Genomic DNA, 26,730 nt, shown 5'->3' on the forward strand with positions numbered 1-26,730 from the left:
TTTAAGAGACCTGAAAGCAATATTGCTAAAGTATTGAAAGAGTTGAATCATGCATACTTCTTGAAGTGGAAATAAGACCTTTATATAGGTATTGTTTGGCGTAAACTCCACGCACCGCATCCGAGATCTCTGAGAAAGCGTGGCTGACCAATCCAAAATCCTCGGGGGTAGTTTCCCATGCAGAATAGGTTTTTTTGCCTTCCTCCAAAATATTCGGTACGAGAGTTAACTTCCGAGAGACCTGAGAATGATGGGATGCACACAGAGGAAGTTGGCGAGCACATCTCGCAAGTTGCCACTAGATCTCAATCAAGTCAACAAGTTCTTGAGAGAGGTCGCTCCCCACACCGATATCACTTCAACCAATAACGACGAGGTACCACAGGTCGGCCCTGGACAAGGTGCTGCTAGCCACCCTACCAAGGTGCCCGAGCTGCAAATGAGGTGCCCTGGACTGATTCCGAGATGCATCATCTTGACTCAACGAGATGCGCATCTATCCGCGTGATGCTAAGGTATCAAGCAACAAAGACGAATGCCACGTGTCGCTAAGTCAACGGAAGGCCAAATCACCCCCTCATCATTTGTAAATGGAAATCATATGTATTTTATTTTTATTAGTTTCTTAGTTTTTAATAATTGTTAGATAAAAAACTTGCTAAAGCTTATCATTTTATTAACTTTAATATTTTTTATTAATTTTAATTATGAGATTTTAAATTTGCTATTCTCTCTCCCCCCCTAACAAACATCTAGGAGGATCCTAACTCTCGACATTCAAACTATTAAAATGCCAACAATTGATAAAACTCACTCATGATTAGTTTAAAAGGGAGAAAAAGTACACACTCATTTGAAACAGAAAGAAACCTCCATGTTCAACCCAATCATTATTTTTGTGTGATTTTGATATTTTTATTAACTATTTTTTGAACTTTTATTTGTTTTCAGGTTGAGCTAGAAAATATGGGCCCAAGCCGGCCCTAAAATTTGTGGGCCCGATGCGGGTCCGGGCTGGGCTGAAGATCACCCCTGTTTTGTTAAGCACTTCTGTTTTGTTCGTAGTTCGCCTTTTCAGTTGCTCAACTACTGAAAAAATGAAAAAAAAAAAAAAAGTTTTCTTCATTCAATTTTGTGAACTCGCTATTATTTACAACAGTTGACTAACAAGTAATTCTTTGTTTGTGGCATGGATAGCAAATTTTTATTGTTCTGAACCGTCAACAATGAGGACCTTATCTGGATCGAAAGGCCCCTTCTCACTATGAGCAATCTTGCTGTTCCATCTCATCCGATCAATGAAGCTCTTGGCTTTCACAATGACATCAACATGGTCTCTTATAATAATAGCCCCTTCAGGGCGAAGAATACGATGCATCTCAAAAAGAATGTCAAGGATGTCACACCTGCAAACCGAACCAGAGAGAATTTGTCAAAGTAGATCTTCCATGATAATATGTGGTGTGCAATTTTTCATGGTCTTTGGTGATAATGAAATCAAGGAAGCATTTGCTGCATTTGTATTGTATATTTAAGCTCGATAATATTGGAAGGAGACTTGTTATATAAGTAACCTCAATACTATTGGTGGGAAGCAACTAATCCACCATGGCCTGTAAGATCAATCATATCCAATTGCAGGAAATTAATAGTTAATTATTACATGTTTCAGTACAATACATTGCTTGTAGTGGCAAATAAAAGCATCTCATCTCGTAGCCAAGCAAGATATTCAATGTGATCTCTCTTGGCTCTCTGAACTGAGCTTTATTTGTTCTCAGCTTCTAGTTCTAAAGGACAACTTCTATGTATCTGCGGCAGTCAAGGTGTCTCTCAGAGGGTGAAAGTTTCGATACAGAGTTGCTCTTCTTAGAAGATGGTGCTTTGGGCCCATTAGAAGATGTCCAGGAGGATTGTTCGAAGACTCTAAGATCACCAAAAGTGGTGGTGAAACTAGCAGAATTTACAAAGGAGAAACAAGGTACACCTACCCCCGAGTCTATTCCCATTCCAACAGAACAGCACACTCTCTTTTTCGAATCGAAGGGACAGGACTCTCTCTTCTCACAGAACGGAGATTCAGTGGTTGGGGGACAAACTTCTAAGGTGGATTTGGATGCGACAGTTAACACAGTACTAATAGAATCTAATACACTCCCACATTTACCTCAGACACAAGGGTTGGCTGCAGACCCTGTTTCCTTTTCTGGGACTTCAGACCCTGTGTTTCCTCTCCCTACTGGTCCAGGTATGTCTGTCCTTTAGGTTAATGGTACTGATGTGGATTATGTGCTTGGAACAGGTATCTTAGCTTCTCAACAGGAAAGAACAGCTAATGGAGGGGAAGGTGTGAGAGTTGATAATGATTGTGGTGAAAAGGAGAGAACTTTATTTGAGAAAAAAACAGAAGTCAGAGAGAATCTGGAACCTAATATGTGCCCTTTTAGAGGAGTACAAGCGGAGAGAGGAGATGGGTGGGGAGAGTGTGGACAAAGGCTGTGAAAATGAGGGGGGAGAGCTGCTCTTGAAGAAGCTGCAGGAAGAGGAATTAGAGAGGATTTGGGGGCAAATCTGCACCCTACTTGAGGAGTATAAGCACACGAAGGAATATGTGGAGAAAAACCCATAAGAGAATAAGAACCTAAAAAACTGTCCAAGCAGTTTGGGAGGGGGAAATAACCAGGAAAAAAAAAGTAAAAGAACTGAGGTCGAGAGGCTGCTTTCAGATATAGAAGGAGACATTGAGTTTAGTGGCAGAGGGGAAAGCAGAAAGGCTCCTAGGTAGGAACCTGGAACCTTAGATGGGTTATCAAATTCTGTTTCCATGAAAATCATCAGTTGGAAGGTGAGGGGCTTAGGGGGTGCAAGGAAAAGGAGATTAGTTAAGGATCTTCTCGGAAGGAATAGGCCTGATATTGTGATGCTACAGGAGACCAAATTAGCTGATTTCTATAGAAGATGGGCCAAAAGTGTTTGGAAGTCAAGAGGAGTAAGATGGGTCTCTGCACCCTCTTGGGGGGCCTCAAGGGGTATTGTCACATTGTGGAGAAAGGATGTTGTAGAGGCAGATGTGGAGTTAATAGGAATCTTTTCAGTGTCTATAAAGTTCAGATCGGTGGATGATAGCTTTGTATGGGTGTCGACCAATGTGTATGGCCCAAACAACTACAGGGAGAGGAATGAATTTTGGGAAAAATTATATGGAATCCAAGGGTTGTGGGAGGGTCCTTGGTGTTTGGGTTGTAACTTCAATGTAGTCCGCTTTACTAATGAGACAAATAACCCCCAACAACTCATTACAACTAGTATGAGAAAATTCAATGACTTCATTAATTGTAGTGAGCTCAAGGAGCTTCCTCTTGCACAAACCCATTTTACCTAGTCCAACTTCCAAGAAAGCCCAAATTGCTCGAAGCTGGATAGACTCCTATTTAGTGAGAGTTGGGAAAATCATCAGAGAGAATTGCTATCCAAAGCTCTACCTAGAGTTACCTCTGACCATTGCCCCATTGAGCTAGGACAAGAACCTTTTAGGAGAGGACCTAGACCCTTCAGATTTGAAAACATGTGGCTGACACCTAGATTTTGTAAAAAAGGTTGAAGAGTGGTGGAGTCAAGAGATGAGGGGGGTGAAGTGGAAAGGGGTGGGATTTCACAAGAAGTTGAAAAGATTGAGGGTGAATTTACGAGATTAGAATAGAGACCATTTTGGGAGACTAGAGGAACTGAAATCCAATTTGATGACTCAGATAGAGGATTTGGACGAGAAGGAATCTCAAAGAACCATGACTACTCACGAAAGAGAATTAAGATGGTGGTTGAAAAAGGAGTTAGAGGAGGTCCTACTGTGAGAAGAGATCTCTTGGATGAAGAAATCAAGGCACAAATGGAAAAGGAAGGTGACGGGTATACCAAATTTTTTCATGAGTTATCCAATGGAAGAAGGAAAAACTTGGTGACTAAACTTGAAGTGGATGGAGTGGAATTGGACCCTCAAGAGGAAATAACCAATTGTTTCGTAGCCCACTTCAAATCTATTTTAAGGAAACCTCTAGCTAGCTGAGTGGAGTTGGTTGGACTGGAATGGCCTACACTTTCTGAAGAAATAAAATCTTGGTTGGAGAGTTATTTTTTGAGGAGGAAATCCGGCAAGCAGTTTTTTCAATGGATAGATCGAAGGCACCGGGGCCAGATGGCTTCACTATAGCATTCTTTCAAGATAGCTGGAATATAATTAAAGGAGATTTGTTGGAGGTTTTCAAAGAATTTAAGGAACAATTAGTCATTAGTCGTGGACTTAATGCTACTTTCTTAAACCTGGTCCCATTGAATCAAGAAGCCAAACATCCTAAAGATTTTAAACCAATCAGTTTGGCAACAAGCATCTATAAAATCATGGCTAAGGTCTTATCTTTGAGGATTAAAAAGGCACTTACCCCCCTCACTAGTCAAGCTCAGGGTGCCTTTGTTCATGGTAGACAAATAGTTGATCAGATTCTAATAGCAAATGAAAGTGTGGAAGAGATGAGAAGATGAGGTAGGCAAGGATTTGTTTGCAAATTAGATCTCGAAAAGGCCTATGATTTAGTGGATTGGAAGTTTTTGCTAGAGGTTCTTAGGAAGTGTAGATTTGGGGATAGATGGTGTAAGTGGATAGGTGGTTGTCTTAAATTTGCCACTACTCAGTTCTAGTAAATGAGGTTATAAAGGACTTCTTCCCAGCTTGTAGGGGTTTGAGACAAGGTGACCCGTTGTCCCCTTTCCTTTTCACATTGATTGCTGATGCGTTTAGCAGACTTTTGTTAGAAGCAGACAAGGCTGGACTAATAAGAGGTTGGAGATTAGGGAGAAATCAAGTCCCGGTAACCCACCTTCAGTTTGTAGATGATATCATAATTTTTTGTGAGGGATGTGATTTGTGGAGGGTAAAAAATCTGAGAAATCTAATAATTCTCTTTGAGAATGCCTCAAACTTGAAAATTAATTTCAAGAAGAGTTGTGTGGTGGAGCTAAATGTGGAGGGAAAGGAGTTAGAGTCTATTGCTGCCTGTTTAGAGCGTCTTGTTTCTGCTTGGCCTTTGACCTATTTAGGACTCCCCCTAGGTGCAAATCCAAAGGAAACTAGGTTTTGGAGTCCAGTGGTGGAAAAGTTTGAAAAAAGGCTGGCGGCATGGAAAAAGAACTATATCTATCTAGGGGGTAGAGTAATTTGATTAGGGCCACACTTGCCAACCTACCCATCTACTTTCTGTCTATTTTTAGGATACCTGCTAGGGAAGCCAAGAAGATAGAAAAGATAATGAGGGACTTCTTGTTGGAGCTAGGCGAAGTAAAAAATGATCATTGATTAGGTGGGAGGTGGTGAGTCAAAGTAAGGAACGTAGGGGCTTAGGGTTAGGGAACCTAATTAATAGGAATGAAGCTCTTTCGAGTAAGTGGTTATGGAGGTGACCTTTGGAAAGAGAGACTATGGCACGAGGTGGTGGCTAGTATCCATGGCTGTTCTGAATCTAGTTGGGATGATGGGATATCTCGACGGACCTCACTCAACAACACCTTGGAAGGCAATTTTCAACATCCTCCCAAAATTCCTCAAGTTTGTATGTTATGATGTTTGCAATGATAATTACATGCTTTTTGGGAAGATGTCTGGGTGGGTAGCCAAACCCCTAAAAGACCTCTACCCCTCCCTCTTTTCTATTTCCCTCTATAAAAAGGAGATTGTCTCTAGGTTTCTTTCTTCCCCCATTCTCCTGTTGTCCCTTAATTGGGATTTTGGGTTCCATAGAGGTTTGAACCCTCTTAAACCAAAATTCCTCTTTTCTGTTTGTTTGGACCCTATTAAACCAGATATAAGAATTTGGTCTTTGTATTCAAGTGGCTCATTCTCTTGTTCTTCCTTCTTTAAGTCTCTTTGTTCTACTCCTTCCCCTTTGGTGTTACCAGTTAAAGAAGTCTGGTCAAGGCCTATTCCACCTAAAATTGTTGGGTTTTGTTGGGAAGTTTATTATGGTAAAATTAAAACTGTGGATAACCTACAGAAGAAGAGACCTTATTTTTGCTTGTCCCCCAACTGGTGCATCTTATGTAAAGTGCAGAATGAGGACTGTTTTCACCTATTGATCCCTTGCTCCTTTACTGAAGAGATATGGATTTGGGTTTTTATGCTATTTGGGTGCAGGTGGAACTTGCCATCTGAAGTAAATCTGCTCATCGACCCGTCTACTTTTGGATGGCCAACCAAGAGAGGGAAGTTAATGTGGAAATGTATTAGGGCAGCTCTCTTATGGACAATTTGGGAGGAAAGAAATGCTAGAATTTTCCAGGAGGAGAGAAGCATTGCTGAAATAAAGGAGTATATACTGACAAAGGCAATCCTTTGGTTAAAAACTACTGATCTCTTTGTGGATTACTCTAGTGATGACCTTCAAAGGAGTTGGGCACCAGTGGCCTCCACTTCACCCAAGGAAAATAAACCTCGAGTAAGGTGGGTTCCACCTTCGGAAGGGGTTGTAAAGTTGAACTTTGATGGGAGCAGTCAAGGCAATCCAGGACCTTCAGGTATAGGAGGGATCTTGAGGAACAAGGATAGTAACATTCTCTCCTTATTCTCAGGACTAGTGGGCTTTAGAGATTTAACAAGGGCTGAACTACTACTAGCTGTGGGACAAGGACTACAGATTGTCAACCAACTTGGCCTTGGCGTGACTAACTTGATAGTTGAGGGAGACTCCAAGGTGATAGTGGGATGGCTGTCGGGCCCGGAAACTATTGTTTGGGGCTATAGGGATGTCATCAAAAAAGTCAAATGGCTTACGAGAAGATCAGCCAATACTATGGCAAACTCTCTAGCTAAACAAGGGGCTTCAAGGGATTCTTTGTTTTGGGCTACTTTGTAATTGTAATCTGGAAAAAGAGTTGGGATTGATCCATCCTTGAGGCGAGGCAACACCTCGTGCCTCTTCTTAGGGTGTTTGTACCTTTTCTGTTTCTATTTAATAAAATTTACAGTCATTCATCAAAAAAAAAAAAACCTTCTATGTATCTGAGTTTGACAATTAACATAATCAGCTATGAGCTATCAAGAAAAATGCAATCATGGTTCAAAGTATCAATATGATATGGCTGACAAAGGGCGTATTATATCAATTTTTAAGGGAACTGAACATGGCATGGGTGTAAAGGCTAATACATTTCCCACCCCCTGCATTTAAAACACATTAACTCTTATTAATTATGTATTTAAAACCCATTCAACTTATTAACTCTTATTGGTTGGTTATCGGCCTTGTAGGTATAATGCCTTTCCAGTATCATAGTCAGACTCAAGAATTATTATCATTGCCAAGAATTGAACCCTGGTCACCTAGGTGACAGACAAGAGTCTTTTGCCACTATACCATGCTAAAAATCACATTAAGATAACATTGGTTTTAAAGCTTTAGAAGTTTAAGCCACCTTTTATGAACTTTCTCTGGTTATTACCATTACCAGAAAATTAAAATAGAAAGAAAACAAATAATCGATTAGTAAAATTAGTATTTTAAGAATTAATGAGAATTATTTTTGGTTTCCTTAAGGTATACAAAAAAGGCCATTACCTAGTGTTGGCCCCAGATATATGGGGTCATGGGATAGATTGGATACAGTCCTAACCTTTGGATCTTTGGCATTTTTTTGCACAAAGTAGCCGTTCTCAGACTTGAACCAGCATTCCAGCGCTTGCCATCCCGAGATTTTACCATTTTCAAATTTAATATAAACATTAAAAGCATGTGTTTGTCATGTGTTTATACTTTATTTCTGATCATTTGAGACTTAGACTTGGTGTTATTGATGCATTTCTTGGATTTATATCCTAACTGTTCCACCATATCCATGTCGTTTCCTAGGCATATCCTGATACATATCTTAAAATTGTCTTTCCTGTACACTTTGTGATATTGATCATGTTAACCGTGAATGCAATGTAGCCCATTTTTCAGTTTTCCAAATTAACACAATTATATTAGATATTTATATCCATAATGTGCATTCCTCTGATCAATTGCAACAATTGTTCTACCTTTAATCCAACTAGTAAGTGTGTGCGTGCTTTGCACGTGGCAATTTTTGATGATGATGATAGTAAATAAATTGTTTCCAAAAATTTCAACAATTATTTTATATTTCTATGTTTATAAAAATTATTCTTATTTGTCAAACATATTTTTGTTTAATATGATAAATATACAATATTCAAGATGTGCCCAAATTTTTCTACCATTTTTTGTATTTTTAATACTTTTTGTGTTTTCATCTTTTTTAATTTTTATTATTTAGTTATGACATCAAGAGTTGACACATTTGACCTGAAAAGTTGAATAGTTGACTCACCACCAAACACAAAAACAACTCCATTTTTGGGTTGGTTCTAAATTTGTAGTTTAGGCTCAGTTTGGAAAGAGTACAGATACAAATATGTACAGTACAAATACAGGTTTAGAAATACAAAATAAAAAGCTTTGTACAGTAAATATTTGTATTTGTACTCTTTCTAAATTGAGCCATATTTCCATCATCAATAAAAACAATTATATTTTTTTTTTGAGAAAGAAATGAAAAGTTTATTAAAAGACAAAACAATTATTCTTTGTCACTCATATTTTTCTTTAATATTTTTAATTAATATAAAATATTAGAGATATGAACAATGGTTTTCTACATAATTTATATATTTGTGCTTTTGTGTTTTTATATTTTTTATATTTAATTATGACATCACAGGTTGGCACATTTAACCTGAAAGGTTGAATTGTTGATCTACCACTAAATGGGAAAATAATATCATTGTTGGGTTAGTTTTAAATTTTGTATTTTATTTCCATCATCAATAAAAAGTTAAAAACAATTTTGTTTATCGTGTTTAATTTTTCATATGATCAATATAAAATATTAGAGATGTGTCCAAATGTTTTCAATAGAATTTTTATATTTTTCATATTTTTGTATTTCTATGATTTTTTAAATATTTGTTATTTAATTATGAGATCAAGGGTTGACACATATAACCCAAAAGGTTGAACTATTGATCCGCCACGAGGGAAATAATTTCATTTTGGGTCAGCTTTAAATTTTATATTTTATTTCCAACATCAATAAAAACAACTTATTATTTTTTGATAATTAATAAAAACGACTATGGGCAGCTCGCCATAGGCAACTCACCATAAGCAGCTTGCCACAGGCAGCTCGCCATAGGTAGCTCGCCATAAGCAGCTTGCCACAGGCAGCTCGCCATAGGCAGCTCGCCACGGGCAGCTCCCCATAGGCAGTTCGCCATAAGCAGCTTGCCACAGGCAGCTCGCCATAGGCAGCTCGCCACAACAGCTCACCACAGGCAGCTCACCCTCATAGCCTGGCAACTTAGACAACTCGGCATTGCATAGGCAGCTTGCCACTAAGCAGCTTGCCACTGGTAGGGTAGCTCGGTACAGGAGTAGTTTGACGTATCGTAGGAAGATCTCCTGCCTGACGACCTAGCCTAGACACCAACCCGCCGACTAACACGGGCGCTGACCTGACGACCTGGCCTAGACACTGACCCGCCAACTGACACAGGCGCCGACCTGACAACCTGGCCCAGACACTGACCCGCCGACTGACGCAGGCGCCGCCTTGACAACCTGGCCCAGGCGCCGACTTGGCCGCCTGATACAAATGCCAGCCTGACGACCTCGAGGAGTTCACCACTGTACCCCGGTTCTGACGGGATGTGACGAGTCTTACCATTTGGAGGCTTTTCACCCACCTAACCCGTGAGGACTCCGGTATATAAAGACCTCACCCCCCAAAGGGGTACAGCCCAAAAACAGTTTTCCCTAAAGGTCCCCTGTTTTGCCAAGCTACCTGCCACAAAATTTGCTGATCTCCTTGCCCATTTGAAAGTCACTCCAACTTCCCTCAAGGGTTGACACGTTTGACTCAAAATGTTGAATTGTTGACCCACCACCATAGATTAACTTTAAATTTAGGGTCCATTCGGTTCGCAATCAGGACTGGAATTGGAATCAAAATCGGAATCCCCTAGAATCGAAATTGGAATCGCCTATTCCCAATGCCTATTTAGTTCATATAGGAATCAGAATCAGATTTCGATCATTGTTGTTTGGTTCAATTGGAGTTGAAATCAAAATCGACTAAATTTTTTTCAATTTTATATCAGCCTATTTATTATTTTATTAATATTTTATGAATATATAAATATTATTTTATTAGTACTTTGTTATTATTATTTTATTAATAACTTATTATTTTATTATGTTCTATTATTAGTTTCTTACTAGTTTATTAATGTTCTATTGTTTTTGTTTTGTTGTTTTAAACTTAATTTATTAATATTTAATAATTAATATGCTAGTATTTTATTGTAACTTTAATTATATTATATTAATATTTTATTTGTACATAATTATTATTAATGGACCCTTAGATTTCATTCCAACATCATTAAGAACTAAACAGACCCTTATGTTTCCAGGGAACCAATTAGAATGTGCCCAGTTTTTCTATATTTTTATTTTTTGTATTTATTTCCATTTTCTCTTATATGTTATGTTAGTGTTAATGGGCCTTGTCCACATGGGCCTGTTAGCATTCTTTTGTTCTTTTTAATTAATATTTAAAAGCTGGCCGCCCCATTAAGGGCAAGATTGTAATTGATCCATAATTATTAGTTTTAATAAAACAGATTAGGAGAATAGAGATATCTAATTGAACTCTCTTCTTCTTCTCCCTTCTTCATTCTTTTCTTCTTTTCTTCTTCCTCTTCCACTGTTTCTCCTCTCTTCTCTATTTCTGTTTAGTTTTTCCAGGTTTCTATTTTGATTTTACAGGACTGAATCACATCTATGACATCACGGATGACCCATTTTACCTTAATGGTTAAATTGCTTACTTGCCACAAGGATGGAAGAACGACTCCATTTTCTAGTCAATTTTAAAAATGATGTATTTTATATCGTTAAAAGTATTGGATATAGATCTAATTGATAGAATTTATTGGTGGAAAAACAGTTTAAGTATAGGATTCAATGAGAGAACGGGAGTTAATACCCTACATGTAAGACTTAATGAGAGGAAATTGAACGAGGAGAAATGTAATAGTTCAAAATACATTTTGTGCCCTCACAATTAGAGAGGGACCAAATTCAAAAATAGGAGTATTCTGATCAAGAGTAGGAGTCAAATGAATAATAATCAGAATTAATACCTTAAATTATAAGGTTTAATGAGAGGGATTTGAATGAGGAGAAAGTGGTTATTCAAATTACATTTCTGTCCTTACAATTAAAGAGGGACCAAATTCAAAAGGTTGTGGTATTTTAGGCAAGCAAAAGTTTCACTCTCATTCTCACTTTTAATAATAGTATAAATTTCACTTCAATTGCATTAATGGGTAGCAACTTATTAATGCATAGGGAAGTGTTCGTCTTTTAATGTCTTTTAACACAATGTATTAAATATAGATTTTGAAAAAACATTTTTACCCTTTTTAATGTGTAGTTAACAGGAAGATAGGAGGGCATTTTATGTCAAATTAAAATTCCAGATACAATGTCAGGCCATTTTTACTTTTTATAGTAGTACAGATATAGATGAAAATAGACAGGAATTCCAATCAATTTCATTAAACAATGGGCAAAGTCATCTAATGGAAGTGTTTTATTTTTCAAGCTGAATTTTGACGGTAGTAGTGAGGGTAATCCAGGACCTTCAGGTATTGGAGGTGTTTTCAAAGATGATGATGGTTTCATTAGGGCTCTTTCCTCAGGCCCTATTGGAGTGGGTGATTCATTGAGAGCTGAAATCTATGCTGTAATGGAAGGAGTTCAGAAGGCCAAAGAATTAAATATTCCCAAGCTAATAATTGAAGGGGACACAAAACTCGTTATTGGATGGCTTCAAAAGGAGGAGGAAACAGGCTGGTGGGACTACATGAATGAAAAAAGGAAATTCAGGTTCCTAACTCAAGGCATGGAAATTCAGCTGCATTGGACTAAGAGAGATGCTAATTGTTTGGATGGTGTTTTGGCCAAGAAAGGGGTGGGCAGAAGGGCTAAGAAAGTTTATCTCCCCTCCTCTCTTTGTAATTTCTTGATTTTTATTTAATGAACCTCATTCAATTATTGATCAAAAAAAAAAAAAAACAAGCAGGAGTATAATTCAAAGATTGAATGAAGACTTAGTTGTTTGTATGGATGAGTTGGGTTTGATAACCTGTATATGTGCTATCGGTTTCTTGAGAAAATGAAATGATCCAGACAACTTACTTGTCCATGTACATACTGAGAACCCCAGATGCATGTATCAAGTCATATGTGCGGGGGTATGTTGAGAATGCCTCACACCTGCAAGGAAAAAGCACCATGCTATCAATCTCATGCATTTCCCAACGTCATATTAAAGTTCCCATGTTTCTCTTTAAAACTTTTAGTTTGAAATATTTATCAGGAAAAATCTCATAAAAAATACCATTACACAATGTTGGTCCCAGTTATTTGGAGTCTTGGGAGGGGTGGACTGGATAAAGACCTAACTGTTCGGCATTTTCTTGATTTCAAATAAAAAATTGATCTCAATCATGTACTGCCACGACCAGTTTTGAATAATTTTGTAATGCAGAAATAGGTTTAAGGTAAGGGGATGGGTCTGCTAATTGTGTCATTTAGCAAGGGAATCTAAATGACACAGAAACTTCCATGTGTCAATGTGTTTGGGGGACACAAAAGGGCCCTCCATGTTACTCTTACTGCCCTTTATTCATGGGGCACATTTCAAGACAAACCCTGCCACTTCCCAAAACAAGCACTTCTTTGAAGCTATTATTTAAACTAAAATTTTATAACTATGACACCAAGGAAAACTAGAATACAATGTCAAGTATATGGATGAAGTGGACTGGGAGTTTGACGCAGCTGATTCAGAGGATCACCTATCTGGTGCACAGTTCAGATTCATCACAGAGATCTTCACTGTGGCAAAAACAGGTATAGTGTTTTAGCACAGTTCATTACTTAGCCTGATTATAAAATCTTTGCCCTTATTATAGACATAGCAATGTTTCTATTTTAGTTTGCTAACAATCAAATATCCAATTTTTCAATCAGATACTGCTGTAGTTACAGCTTTGAAGGCATACCAGTTCATGTAAGTCCCAATGAGGCCATGGTCATAGATGACACCAAGAGTATTGTTCTTTGCATCGAATGGAACCACGTTCATAACCCAAACTGGATATTGGGACAGTGCACAGGCAAAACCCCCAAAGCCAGCATTCATGTCCATTATGTTTCTATACTTACCCATGGGGAGAGATTTAAGAATAATCCCATAGTAGGACACTCGATGATTCCATAACCGATTATCTTGATCAAAGTTCCTAACAGTAGTTCCTCCAATGGTCCCATCTCTGATCCTTGGTGGAGCTGCAGTCAACCGTTTAGGCCATTTCTCCAGAGCACCTCCAGATATATCTGTGATATCTCTCACCTTAGGGAGAGGAGTAATGCATGTCTCCATCTTCTTGTACCTGTTTCAGCCTCTATGAGGAAAAGATTTACATGATAAAAAGGCATTGTAGACTTAAAACCCAGACCATCAAAAGTGGATCCATTCCAGTGAAGTGAATGGTTAGATCTAAAAGACAGTGTTTTCTTCTTTGTGAGGTGTTTTCTTAAAACCTGTTAAGTGGTTGTAATCAGTCTTCTTTAATAGTTTTTTTTTCTTTTACAATAAAAAAAGCAGTCAAAGCAAATCATCCAATGGAGAAAATCTTAAAGAATATCTCCTAAAAAAAAAAAACCCTATCATTAAAACATTCAATTCATTTACTAAGTCAAAAGGGAAGGAGAAATGATAAAAAGAAAAAAAGAAAAAAAAAAACATGACTAAACGAGATTTATCGTAGAAGATGCAATTTGGCTAGTTAGTGAAGTTTTGAAGGGTTTGCACCCAAAGGTCTGGGGATCAAACAGCAGGTAATAATAACCACTGCCCAGTGAAAAAAGGAAACTAAAGCGGCTTAAAGAGTTATCCAAGAGGGCCATAGATTTTGATTAAGTGCCAAATTGGATAACCTGAACCTCTTGCATATATTCAGCATGTTCAATGGAGACACCATAAAGTCAAAAGTATAATAGGCACCAAAAAGTCACAAAGCACACTTCATTGCCTGACAGGAGGAAAATTTACTGAATTTCAAAATGAGTAGACTAAAAAAAAGTTAAAGAGGCAAACAAGTGAAGACTCACCAACCAGCGTCAGGATCACTACCACAAAAACGTAGAGACTTCCATGCCTTTAACTTTTGTGTGCAGTGAACGTGATTAGAAGGTTTTCTCCATACTGCAATTGGACCCCGTTCTGCAATCTTCTTCCAACATAATCGCCTTGCAAGATCCTCCAAGCTAGTCTGCTCTTCTTCCAAGTCCTGAGGCTGCCTCCGCCAACCCTTGTAGTTGACCTTCCAATTGATAGGTGGTCCAGACAATACCCAATAACCACCAGGACGTAAGATCCGATCAATTTCCATCAGATACTGCCCATCTAATTATTTAATAAAAGAATTAATTGTCAGCATATGAGTTTCTAGCATATATTCCTTTCTCAATCAAAGAGTTTCATATTTACCATAGCCAGTCCATTGTACTAGGCATCTTGAACAATGAACCATATCAAAGGACCTCGCTGGGAATGGCAGCCTATAGGTGCTTAATACACCTATCATGGCTGGTAACCCTCTTTCCAGTGCAAACTGTACCTGAGCTTCATGGATATCTCTCGGTGCTATTGACATTGTCAAGATGTTAAAGTCCATCAGTGCAGCACCAAAGCTTGCAACCTGACAGAGAAAGAGTAACATTCTGACACCAACAATCAACTTCAAGGAAACAAAAATTTAGGGAAATCAAAGTTGGGATATCATGAATCAGGGATTGAGACTGTATCCACAAGTAAAAAAGCTTATGCATACAGCATATTGAAAAGATTTGAAAAGTAAAATATGCAAACCCTATATTCTAGTGTAATCCAATGGTGGAATGGGAGGGGATGAGGTTTCATAAAAAACTACAATTTTTTAAAGCAATGGTCAAGGAGTGGAATCAATTGGAGTTTGGGAGGTTAGAAGAAAGAAAGAGAGCTCTGATGGACCAATTTGATAGCCTTGATTCTAAAGAAGAAAGGGGAGAATTTGGAGAGGCAGACAAGGAACAAAGAAGAGGTTTGAGAAGACAGCTAGAGGACTGCCTACATAAGAAGGAAATAAGCTGGAGGCAAAAATCTCGATGTAAATGGTTGCAAGAGGGAGATAGAAATACCAGGTTTTTTCATTCTTTGGCAAATGGAAGGAGAAGGAGAAATTTTATTTCCAAATTGGAAGCGGATGGAGTTGAGTTAACACAACAAGAGGAGATAGATGGGGCATTTGTAGAACACTTTAAATCCATTCTAAGAAGGTCTGTAAGTATAGGGGTGTGGGTAGAAGGAATGGACTGGCCAGATGTAGGGGTGGATAGCAAGAGAATGTTGGAAAGAATGTTTGATTTGGAAGAGATTAAGGAAGTTGTGTTTTCTATGGATAGAACAAAAGCTCCAGGGCCAAATGGGTTCACAATGGCTTTTCATCAAGACTGTTGGGATATTTTGAAAGATGACCTTTTGTTGGTGTTTAAGGAGTTTCATAGGAGAGGAGTTGTTAATCCAAGTGCTAATTCCACTTTTTTAGCTTTGGTTCCAAAATAGAAAGCTGCATCCCATCCAAAGAATTTCAGGCCAATCAGTTTGGTAAATAGCCTGTACAAGATTATTGCAAAGGTATTGTCTTTGAGATTGAAGGAAGTACTACCATATATCATTGCACCAAATCAAGGAGCTTTTGTGAGTGGAAGACAGATTACTAATCAAATCCTAATTGCCAACGAGTGTGGAGAATTTCAGGAAGGACAGAAAGAATGGAGTGGTTTGTAAGTTGGATTTGGAAAAGGCTTATGACTTGGTGGACTGGGAATTTTTTAAGAAAGTTATGACCAAATTTGGGTTTGGGGCTAGATGGTGCAAATGGATTATGGGGTGTGTTTGGAATTGTCATTATTCCGTGCTAGTGAATGGGACTGTTGTAGATTTCTTTCCAGCCATTAGGGGTATAAGACAAGGAGGCCCCCTATCTCCCTTCTTGTTAACACTAATTGCTGATGTTTTAGGGAAATTGATTCACAGAGCAGACTCTACGGGCCTCATTAGAGGTTGGAGAGTTGGAAGGGAGGAAACCCCCCTCACCCACTTACAGTTTGTTGATGACACAATTCTGTTCTGTGAAGGAGGTAATGTGAGATTCATCAAGAACTTGAAATTGGTGATACAACTCTTTGAACAAATTTCAAACTTGAAGGTGAACTTTGGGGAAAAAGTTGTGTAGTTGGTGTGAAATTGGAGGAGGGAGAGATTAGGGAGAGTGTAGAAGTGCTAGAAGTCTCAAGCTAGCCACTGAATTATCTAGGGTTTCCATTAGGTGATAACCCCAAGTGAGAGCTTCTGGAACCCAGTGGTGGAAAGATTTGAAAAGAGACTTGTCTCTTGGAAAAAGAATTACCTTTCCTGTCTGTTTTCAAAATCCCAATAAAGGTTTCTAGTAGATTGGAAAAGATGATGAGAGATTTCCTTTGGGAGTCGGGAGAGGAGAAGACAGACCATAGAGTAAGTTGGGAGATGGTGACTAGGAGTAAAAACTGTAGTGGTTTGGGGCTTGGGAACATTAGAAAAAGGAATATGGCCCTTCTAGGGAAGTGGTTGTGGAGGTTCCCATTGGAGCAGGAGAAACTATGGGCTAGAATAGTGGCAAGCATACATGGGTTGGAACAAAATGGATGAAATGCTGGAATCCGAGCCAGGACTACAAGTGCTTCACCTTGGAAAGCCATTCATGATTTGTTGTCACTCTTCTCCCCTCTTATCAGGTACGATTTGAATTTAGGTAACTCCATAAAATTTTAGGAACAAACTTGGGTGGGGAATGCCCCCCTAAAGGACCAGTTTCCCTCTTTGTATGCCCTATATGATTTTAAAAATGAGCATGTTTCTTCTTTCATTACCCCTTCCTCTTCCAGTTCTGGGCTTGGGTGGAATTTGGGTTTAAGAAGGGCTGTGAGGGACTCAGACCTTGACAATATTTCGAGTCTCCTTGAACTTCTTGATAATATTTTCTCACACCCTACTAAGGTGGACTCTAGAATTTGGACCCCCACCTCCACTGGCTCATTCTCGTGTGCTTCTTTCTTCAAAGTTTTAAGCCAGTCCACCAGTCTTGTAGCCCTCCCTTTCCTTGTTAATGAGGTTTGGTGCAGACCAATTCCTCCTAGGTTTGGTAGTTTTTGCTAGGAAGCCTATCTGGAAAGATTCAACACTGGTGATCTACTCCAAAAGAAGAGACCCAATATTTGTTTGTCACCTCACTGGTGTGTTCTATGCAAAGCTGATGAGGAGACTAGTTTTCACCTACTGGTGTCTTGCCAATTTGCAAAGTCAATTTGGGAGTGGGCTTTCTCCCTCGTTGGGTGTAGTGGAACCCTCCATCAGATTTGCAAAGTCTATTCTCCCCTTCTTTTTTCAGGTGGCGTATGAAAAGGGAAAGGACTATGTGGAGAGGACTGAGGGCTGCAGTATGTTGATCATTATGGGAAAAAAGAAATTCCAGGATTTTCTCAAAAGTAGAGAGAGGTGCTGAAGAACTGAGGGCTCTAATCCATATAAGCCCAGCAGGTTGGGACCCCCCCCCAACCTGCTGGATTCTTAAAACTAAACTTTGATGGGAGTAGTAGGGGAATCCTGGACACTAAGGGAGTGGGGTGTTTTTAGGGATGAGAATGGGGTTGTTTCTACCTTGTTCTTAGGCCCAATTGGAGTGGGCGACTCCCTTAGAGCTGAGATCTATGCAGTTATGGAAGGAGTCCAAAAAGCTAGGGAGATGAATATCAAAAAACTCATAATTGAAGGGAACTCGGAGGTGGTGGTAGGGTGGCTGAATAAAGACAACAGTGGCTTATGGAATTACAGCAATGTGAGGAGCAAATTTAAGTGGCTGGTGCGAGAGATGGAAGTTAAGATTAGTTGGGTTAAAAGATCAGCTAATTCTTTTGCTAATGGATTAGCTAAACAAGGGGTGGAGAGGGAATCAATGTTTTGGGCTCAGATGTAATTTTATTGTTTCTTTTTTTTTCTTTTCTTTTCTTGGGGGCTCAAGTAATTGGAAGATAAGAAAGTTTGTCTTCCTCTTTGTAATTATTCTTATGTTGAATTAATGAAATTGTTATTGATAAAAAAAAAAAATCCTTCTTAAGGAAATTTCTCAAGTAGCTAATGGAAATATTTCAAAAGGCGTGCCTCATAGGAGAAACTCATTTTATGGATGCACCTCACTTGAATCTAGGTAGATTTCACTTGGATGTTTGTTATGTTTTGATGAATTAACCTTGATTTTGATGTTCGAATGGGTATATAGGACTTGAACCTGCAATGTTACAACCAGTAGAGCTTATAGGCTTTAAGAAATACTCTAGAGATCCAATGCATGTAAGGCACATACAAGGTTCAAAAGTCATAAAAGGCATTAATATGTATGGTTCAAATAAAGGGAAGACCAAAAAATCTTAAGGCTCAATGGACATGAAAAAGGATATAAAAGGAATTAATGGATTTGATTAGACAAAAGGGCATTTGATCAAAATATATTTGGCAACTCCTTTTAATATGGGTGTTATAAGATTTTTCTTTTACCTTTTTTATGTAAACCATGGAGAAGAAAAGTGGAAGAAAAAGAATTGATAAAAAAATGTTAGAAAAAAGAGAAAATGGATCAAATTTTTTGACTCACAAAACTGTAGAGCTAATTGGTTTTTTTCAAATCTGTCTCTCAAGCCACCTCTTGGGCCCAAAAATTTAGGTGATCTCTGGAGGATGACTAGACACAAAGTGATTCTTTATTGGAAACAGTGATCTTTATTAATTATGTCAAAAGAATATTAGTACAATGATTAAATACTGTTTAGTCAGGCTAGCTACTGCTACCTAGCCCCTCTTTCTTGTTTAGTGAACTCACCCATTTCTTTGCAAGTGAATCACTGCACTATTTTCTGCTTTGTGTGTCCATGACTACACCTTTTTTTTATAAGTATGTGCCCATGACTATATCGCTCAGCCATAACAACTTTGAAACCCATGGGAGATAACCCTATACTCTACCTCAATTGAAGATCTAGCTACCACAAACTGTTTCTTCTATCGGTTATACTACCAACCCATGGGAGATGCCTTTTCCTGGAGTTCCCTTTAAGTAACGCAAAACCCTCTCTATTGTAGTATATGTACGTCTCTAGTGGCATGCATAAACTAACTAATCACACTGATAGCATATGAAATGTCCAATTATGTCATACAAAGATAATAGCAACTTCCCCAAAAGTCTCTGGAACACTCCCTTGTCTGCCAAGAGCTCACCATCATTGGTTGAAAGCTTATGGTTTGCATCAATAGGAGTAGAGGCAGGTTTGGCACCAAGTTTCCCAATCTTAGCGAAAAGATCCAACATATATTTCCTTTGGGAGATGAAGATGCCATCTTTGGACCTGACAACTTCAATCTCCAAGAAATATCTTAACTCCCCTAAATCCTTAATCTCAAACTCTGAATCTTGAGTGCCTAAACTTCCTTTGTATCACAACCAATAACAACGATATCATCAACATAAACAATAAGGAAGGTGACTCGAGAATCTCCCCTCTTAACAAATAAGGTATGGTCAAGTTGTTTTTGGGTGTAGCCAAATTGAACAAGTGCAGTTGGAATCTATCAAACCATGCTTGAAGAAATTGCTTAAGATCATATAGGGACTTCTTCAATTTGCATACCTTGCCCCACATCTCCTTACCATACATACCTAGGGAAAGTGACATATAACTTCTATAGTTAAGTCACCATTCAAGAAAGCATTCCTAACATCTAACTAATATAGAGGCCAACCAGGCCTTATACCTCTCAATTATATCATCAACACGATACTTGATGGTACACACCCACTTACATCCCACTGGTTCCTTCCCAATAGGCAAGTCTACAATGTCCCAGGTATTATTTTTGCAAAGTGCTTCTATTTCTATTCTCATCGCCTCCCTCCGTTCTAGTTTGGACAAGGCTTTTATAGCGAACTTGGGGATGGTTTGAGAGGAAATAGGGGCTAGAAATAAATAGTATGATGATAACGACAAGTTGAAAGGCGTTTTGAAATGTAGTTAGTTTACATCTCCACTTCTTACCCTTTCTCAGAGCAATGGGTAAGTCAAGGTTTGGGAAGGAAGGTATTGGAGTAGGTAGTAAAGGACTTGTCCTCTCTTCAAAAATTGCAAGTGCCTGAAGCTCAACTGAAGGCAGGGGAACAACCTGTTCTGTTGCCTTTGCCTCTAGTACCTATAGGACACTGCGATTAGCCATCGCACATCACTAGCAATGCATTGAACGGCAACATAGCAATGTGAACAGTTTCACAACTTACCAACACACAATGAAAAACACTAATTGCATCATATTGCAACCTCACTTCTTTTTGTATCGCAGCTTCACCTCGCATCACAGCTTCTCGTTAGCAAAAAAGACGTCTAAGAGTACATGTAAAGCATGGCCAAAGCAAGACAAAGCAAACCTCACATGAATTCCACATTCTAGAAACTGCACAGTATCAAGATCACCCAAAAACAATATCCGAGTGGTTACCATCCACCCCAACAGTGGTATCTCTATGATGGCCAATCAGGAAGCCCGCAAGAATATATCAGCAAGTTCAAGGATATGTTAGGTCCCTTTGCTCTAGATAGGAACCTCAAAGTACATTACTTATCCCACTTAAACGTGGTTCATTAATCTAGCCCTATGCAGTATTGACTCATGGAGTTAGTCAAGAAATTAATTGGACAGTGGTTCACGATGGAACGTAGGATGACGATGGTGACCCTGTAGAATGTAGAATGGAGGTATTAACAAGAGTTGACAGATTATGTTCTTTGATTTAGAAAGGTGACTCAGGTAGTATACCATGAGCACATGTTGGAGAAGGATTTTACTGAGTAGTGTGTGCGGGGAACGCAGCCACGGTACAAGGCCGTTCTACAGAATCCGGAGTTGCAAAGCTTCTCCAATTGTGGGAATGCACTAAACGCACAACAAGGACAATGAGGTGGCTCGAATCCAATAGATGGGAATCACAAAACCGATTTCAATAGCAGCAACAAGAACAAGAACCTTATGCAGTGAACAGGAGACCGCGGCAAATGTCCTATCCTACAACGCCAACATGCGGAAGAAGAGGAGATAAGCCAGCCCACCACCACTATTTGAACGTAGCAAGACTGAAGTACTGTTAATCATGAAAACATAAGTCAAAGACAAAGTGATCGAAATATCACCTCAACCACCGCATGTGAACCCAGGAAGAGATCACGGTGGTGTGAATTTCATCAGAGTACTCCACTCCATACTTTTGTATATACCCCTTTGCCACCAAGCAGCCTTAAACCACTAAATAGAACAATCAGCATTGTACTTTACAGTATAGACCCACTTACATCGAATTAATTTCTTCCCCTCAAGCAACTCAACAATATCCTAGGTATGATTCTTATGTAATGCTTCTACTTCAGTTTTTTATAGCATCCCTCCATTCTAGTTTGGCTAATGCTTCTGAAACGAATTTAGGAATAAGTTGAGAAGAAACAAAGGCTAGAATGCAGTAATAAGACAATGAAGGAAGCCATAAGAAAGGTGCTTAGAGATACAATGAGCCATACACATTCTTTTGCCTTTTCTTGTAGCAATAGGTAGGTCCAAGAGGTCTAGAAAGATGGGTGGGGAAGTTGAAGGAGGGGGTACAAAATATGTTGTCTCTTCAAGAACTGAAAGCGTATGGCAGTTGTAGCAATGGGAACAACTTGCTAATCCCTATGCCTTTGCCTTTGGTACCGTTTGTGATTGATAATAGGAGTAATAAAATAGGAGGATTAGCAAGAGGAGGAGGGTTAGGAACAAATAAACTAGGAACAAAGGATGACTCAATAGGAGGATCAGAAGAAATGGGAGAAGATTCATTTGATTCACCAAGATAGGAGCAAGGAGAGGAAGGTCAAACAATTCGAAGGAGTGCTCCCCCTTACATGGAAGACTATAGAAGGGAATAGACTCTCCAAAGGTGAGAATCAAAGAAACAAAGCAGGTGCCACTAACATGGTAATAGCAACAATAGCCCTTCTATGTGAAGGCATAACCAAGAAAAACACATTTCCAAGCCTTAAGTTCAAATTTGTGTCTCTAAGAACTAAGAATATGAACATAGAAAATACATCCAAAAACACGAAGAGGAAGGGAAAACATATCGATGTTAGGAAAGAGGAGACTGAAAGGAGACTTGAATCCAAAGACTCTAGATGGCATAGATTAAAGAGATATGTTGCTATAACAATAGCATCCCCCCCAAAAAAACATAAATAAATAAATCATATGAACATTTGAAGCAAAAAAAAAAGGAGACTAAATTCAATAATGTGATGATTTTTTCTTTCTGTCATTCCATTTTGTTGTGCAGTGTGCACACAAGAATCTCGTGAACAACCCCAAAGTAAGTGGAGAGACTCTTTCCAAAATATTCCCTAGCATTATCAAATCGGAATATTTCGATACAAGTATCAAATTGAATAAGAATAATTCATGAAATTGTCTCACAATTTTCAGAACTTCATCACGAGAATGCATCAAAAGGGTTGAAGACTTATCACAAGAAATAAAAGAGAGAAGAAAGAAGAAAGATCACAGCAAGGAGAAGAGTGAAAGTGGAGGAAGAAGGAGAAGAGAGTATCGTATCACTCTCCAATCCACTTAATCCCTTTGATTAATTATGTAATTAACTAATGGCATAATTACATGGATGCCCTTAATAGGGAGGCTGACTTATTAAACATAAAATGAATAAAAAGGAGATCCATTGCAAGAAAAGACAACTACAGAGGATAACAAATAGAAAGGAGCAAGTTAAGGCCCATCTAGCCCAACATCTCTACACAATAATTGTAAGATCTTTGCAAAAAGGATTCAAACATAATATTTGAATTGAAACCTTTGAGAATCACCATCACAAACCATAACATTTTGACAACTATTGCTTTTACCTTTACAGAGACTGCCAAGATTTGAAGGCACATCTCTCCACTGTCTCCATGTCCATCACCTCTCCTTCAAAATGGCCAAATAAGCAGTTATGTAAAAAACTATTTTGGGTTTCTACCCCTTTGAATTTATTTCAATAATGAATAAATCAGTGTTCCAACAGAAAATACACTCCCCCATTGAAGGCTAGGCCTTCACTTTTTTTTTTTTTTTGAGGCCACAAGGCAATTTCATTCAACTCAACTGCTCAAAATACAATCATGATACTAAGCATATACAAAAAAAGGAACAATTGACCAATAGAAGATAAAGGAAATAGACAAGAAGAGTAGAGATCAGATGTGCCACTGTTAGCATACACAAGGAAAAAGACACTCAAGCTGCCCAAGATAACGCCCAAGACAGGATTTCAAGATGATGCCAAACATAGCACCCAAGATAGGAACCAAAAGGCACTCAAACAGCCCGAGATAATGCCACATAATGCCCATGATTGCAAACTTTATGCCGCCAACTACATGTGTAGGCCCAACAATCGTGGAACTGCCATGACCAACTGAACAGTCAAGCATGGAAGAATCGGAACAAACAGAGCAAAGCCATGAAGGTACATAGGCAAACCCAAAAACACCACCTGGAGGCCATGTATGCAAACCTGAAAAACAAAGGTATCTAACCAATCAAAGTCTTCTGCCACCCATTTGATGACCAAACTTCTGTCAAATCTGTAATAGAGAATAACCAAGTAATGACGCCAAGTGTTATAAAGGAAAACCGTTGATGGTCTGGGTTATAAAGGAAAACCTTCTGTCAAATCTGTAATAGAGAATAACCAAGTAATGACGCCAAGTGTTATAAAGGAAAAGCTTTGATGGTCTGGGTTATAAAGGAAAACCTTCTGTCAAATCTGCAATAGAGAACAACCAAGTTTGGTCCATTTGATGACCAAACTTCTATCAAATGACGCCGTCCATTTGATGACCAAGCTTGAGAGGAAAACCTCTTAGAGAAAGAGTTTTGAAGTGAGAGTGTTATAAAGGAAAACCTCTCAAAGAAAACCAAGACTTCAAATTCAAATTTGAACAGGCCAATATGCCCAGCCTTAACCTTTGTTACATCTCTAAACAGTACACCCCCATGGACCAATGCGGTAATGCCCCACCATATCCTTTGGTTGGGAATCAGGTGAGCAATGATGCACCTCTGCCTTTCCGTGTCATTTCATAAGACCATCAGTCAAGGTCTCCTAATGTTCTGGAAAGATTTATTATTAGCATCTGCAGGGCCATTACATGATTTGCAGCCACCGCCAAGGCATACCCACTAAACCCAACAATAATTGATAAACCCTTGTCAAAACAGTTAAATTATCAGTTACCCAAGCCATCCAAACCAGTGGTCTCCAGCTAATGGTCGACAACATTATAGCATGAAATTTCTTTACTCCATTTCTTAGTTAAATTATTTTCTCCTTTTAATAACCCCATTTAAGTTCAAAGCTGCAGATCAAAATACCAACAAAAAAAAAAAAAACACAGACAAAATCCAACTCACTTGACCATGAAGTTAATGATCATGAATTCATCATTGACACTAAGAACCAAATAAGGCAAACGTATACACATGAATCAAATGCAGAGTACACACAAGAAACAGATGCAACAAGACAACTGAGAAACTCAGCATTGCATCAAAACCAGATTTCCAGATCAATTAGAAAAATCATATTAACAAAAAGATCACTGTAGCAAACACTTGTATTTTGACCACAGACAGAACAGAAGAATAATGGCATCAAGAAGTTCCAAGAAAAAATTTGCCTTTAAACTTAACTCACCCCACAACCAACATCAAGAACTGTCCTGACATTCCCTAATGGGACGACCTTCTTAATCAGATCCACATAATTCTTCACGCCCATGGGGAAAGATGTCCCACCTCCTGGAAATACTAACTTATCACCTTCCAAGCGTACCCAGTTCTGCATTTTTTTGTACTGAGTCAACATCTTGAACGGTACATTATTAAACCAAGCAACTTCTCTGCTCTTCGGCCATGGAAATGGTTTCCTATATCCAACTGGTTTAGGAATCAAACACCGGATTACCTCATCCTTCCCCGGACAATGCCGCTCTCTGTGAAACATCTTTTCCATATTAAACTGCCTTTCCCTTGTTGCGTCTTGACATGGGCAGTAATGTGTGAAGTTCTCACTGCAGAATTCAAAGAATTCGGGTTCTTCTGAGGCGTCCGAAGGGAGAGACATTGTGTGATGGGGTTCAAAATCTAGGGATAATGAAGGGCTTTTGAGAACTGAGAGGTTGAGTTGCAGACAGTGAGAACCTTCAAAATGGGTTGGAATAATTGAGGCTGAGTTTTTGTAAGAACCTATGATGTAAGAAACAGAACAGAGTATTGTGATCATTAAAACCCTAACTAAGGTTTTCCTCGGAGGATTCGAAGAGGAAGATGTGAATGGCAATTTTGCCATTTTCTTTTGAATTTTTTGATGGGTATCAATCTTTGGATTGCTGGTTTCTATCGTGGGTTTCTGGCTTCTCCGATCTCCCTCCCGCTCTAGAGTGAAAGAGCTTTCTTATTACTCCTCTCTCTCTCTCTCTCTCTCTCTCTCTCTCTCTCAAGCATAGAAGTGAAAAATATTCTGATCTCCCCTCTCCTCCTCAACTAGTCCTTCTGCACCATGCCACTCAACCAACAAAACCATGGAAATGGAAATGAAAAACCCTCTCTCTCTCTCCACTGTCTTGTTTTGCCAAAACAAAGTCAGCTGAAGACAGGGATTTGGCAGGGAAGTTGGCGAGATTTTTCTGAACGACTGCAAGTCTCTCCGCTCTTCAACGGTCGCAATTCTCTGTCTTGTTGTTTTCGTCGCTGCTAACAATACTTACACGTGGCATCTGAATCGCTCCTGAAGTGGGTTCCATATCATCTACTCTAAGCATCTAATCCTGAGGCCCCCCTTCTGTCCGATAAAAAGACGAAAACACCCTTATAGTATGCGACGTCGTATCTGAAAAACTGGACCAACCGATGGTTAATAGATTCTCAGTAAGAGACCTGACCGCTGCCACCATGGTTAATAGATTATCAAACCCAAGCAATAAAAAAAAATCTTATTTCCTCAAAATTAGGGAAAATTCTCGATTAGTGATACTTTTATTTCTGAACTTTTAAAATGCAACAATTTAGTACATTAACTTTCATAATGTACCAATTCAATACCCGTCGTTAATTAATTCGTTAACCGGCCGTTAAGTGGTGTTTTAAAATGCAGCAATTTTTATCAACCATTCAAAGGTTGATAAAAATGAGTGATCCTAAATCCTTGCCTCTTCTATTCAAGAAAATTGGGATTATGCCTCAGTAGGCATTTTGGTGATCCTAACTTTTTTGAATATGAGAGTCAAGGATTTGGGATTGTTCATTTTTTATTAATGATTGGATGGTCGATAAAGAGAATTAGATGATACT

The 26,730-nt window shown here is 38.7% G+C and overlaps 1 protein-coding gene across 4 annotated transcripts; it reads right to left on the reverse strand.

The window, feature by feature from the left end:
- Nucleotides 1-1,106: 1,106 nt before the first annotated feature.
- LOC148873180 (putative methyltransferase PMT19) lies at nt 1,107-26,098 on the reverse strand. Of its 4 annotated transcripts, none has more exons than XM_088964854.1 (7): nt 25,076-26,088; nt 23,241-23,304; nt 14,671-14,881; nt 14,292-14,586; nt 13,181-13,570; nt 12,312-12,389; nt 1,107-1,406 (listed from the first exon to the last, which is right to left on the reverse strand). In XM_088964854.1, exons 1-7 carry the CDS (start codon nt 25,105-25,107, stop codon nt 1,205-1,207), a joined length of 1,272 nt encoding a protein of 423 aa, XP_088820980.1. In that variant the 5' UTR covers nt 25,108-26,088; the 3' UTR covers nt 1,107-1,204. The 4 variants fall into 4 exon arrangements, with proteins under 4 accessions (XP_088820980.1, XP_088820981.1, XP_088820979.1 ...); XM_088964855.1 differs by having other exon boundaries at nt 23,241-23,893; XM_088964853.1 differs by lacking the exon at nt 23,241-23,304 and having other exon boundaries at nt 25,076-26,098.
- Nucleotides 26,099-26,730: the final 632 nt, after the last annotated feature.

This window comes from Nelumbo lutea, chromosome 1 (genome assembly GCF_056320005.1).
Source record: "Nelumbo lutea isolate HS-2025 chromosome 1, American lotus-T2T, whole genome shotgun sequence".
Taxonomy (NCBI): domain Eukaryota; kingdom Viridiplantae; phylum Streptophyta; class Magnoliopsida; order Proteales; family Nelumbonaceae; genus Nelumbo; species Nelumbo lutea.

Coding starts and splice junctions, on each gene's coding strand:
- LOC148873180 (XM_088964853.1), bottom strand. CDS start 25,729: ATGGCAAAATTGCCATTCACATCTTCCTCTTCGAATCCTCCGAGGAAA. Junction 14,882..25,075: donor TTCTTGATGTTGGTTGTGGG/GTGAGTTAAGTT, acceptor TTTCTCTGTCAG/GTTGCAAGCTTTGGTGCTGC. Junction 12,390..13,180: donor ATTGGGACTTACATGAACTG/GTATGCCTTCAA, acceptor TTTTCCTTGCAG/GTGTGAGGCATTCTCAACAT.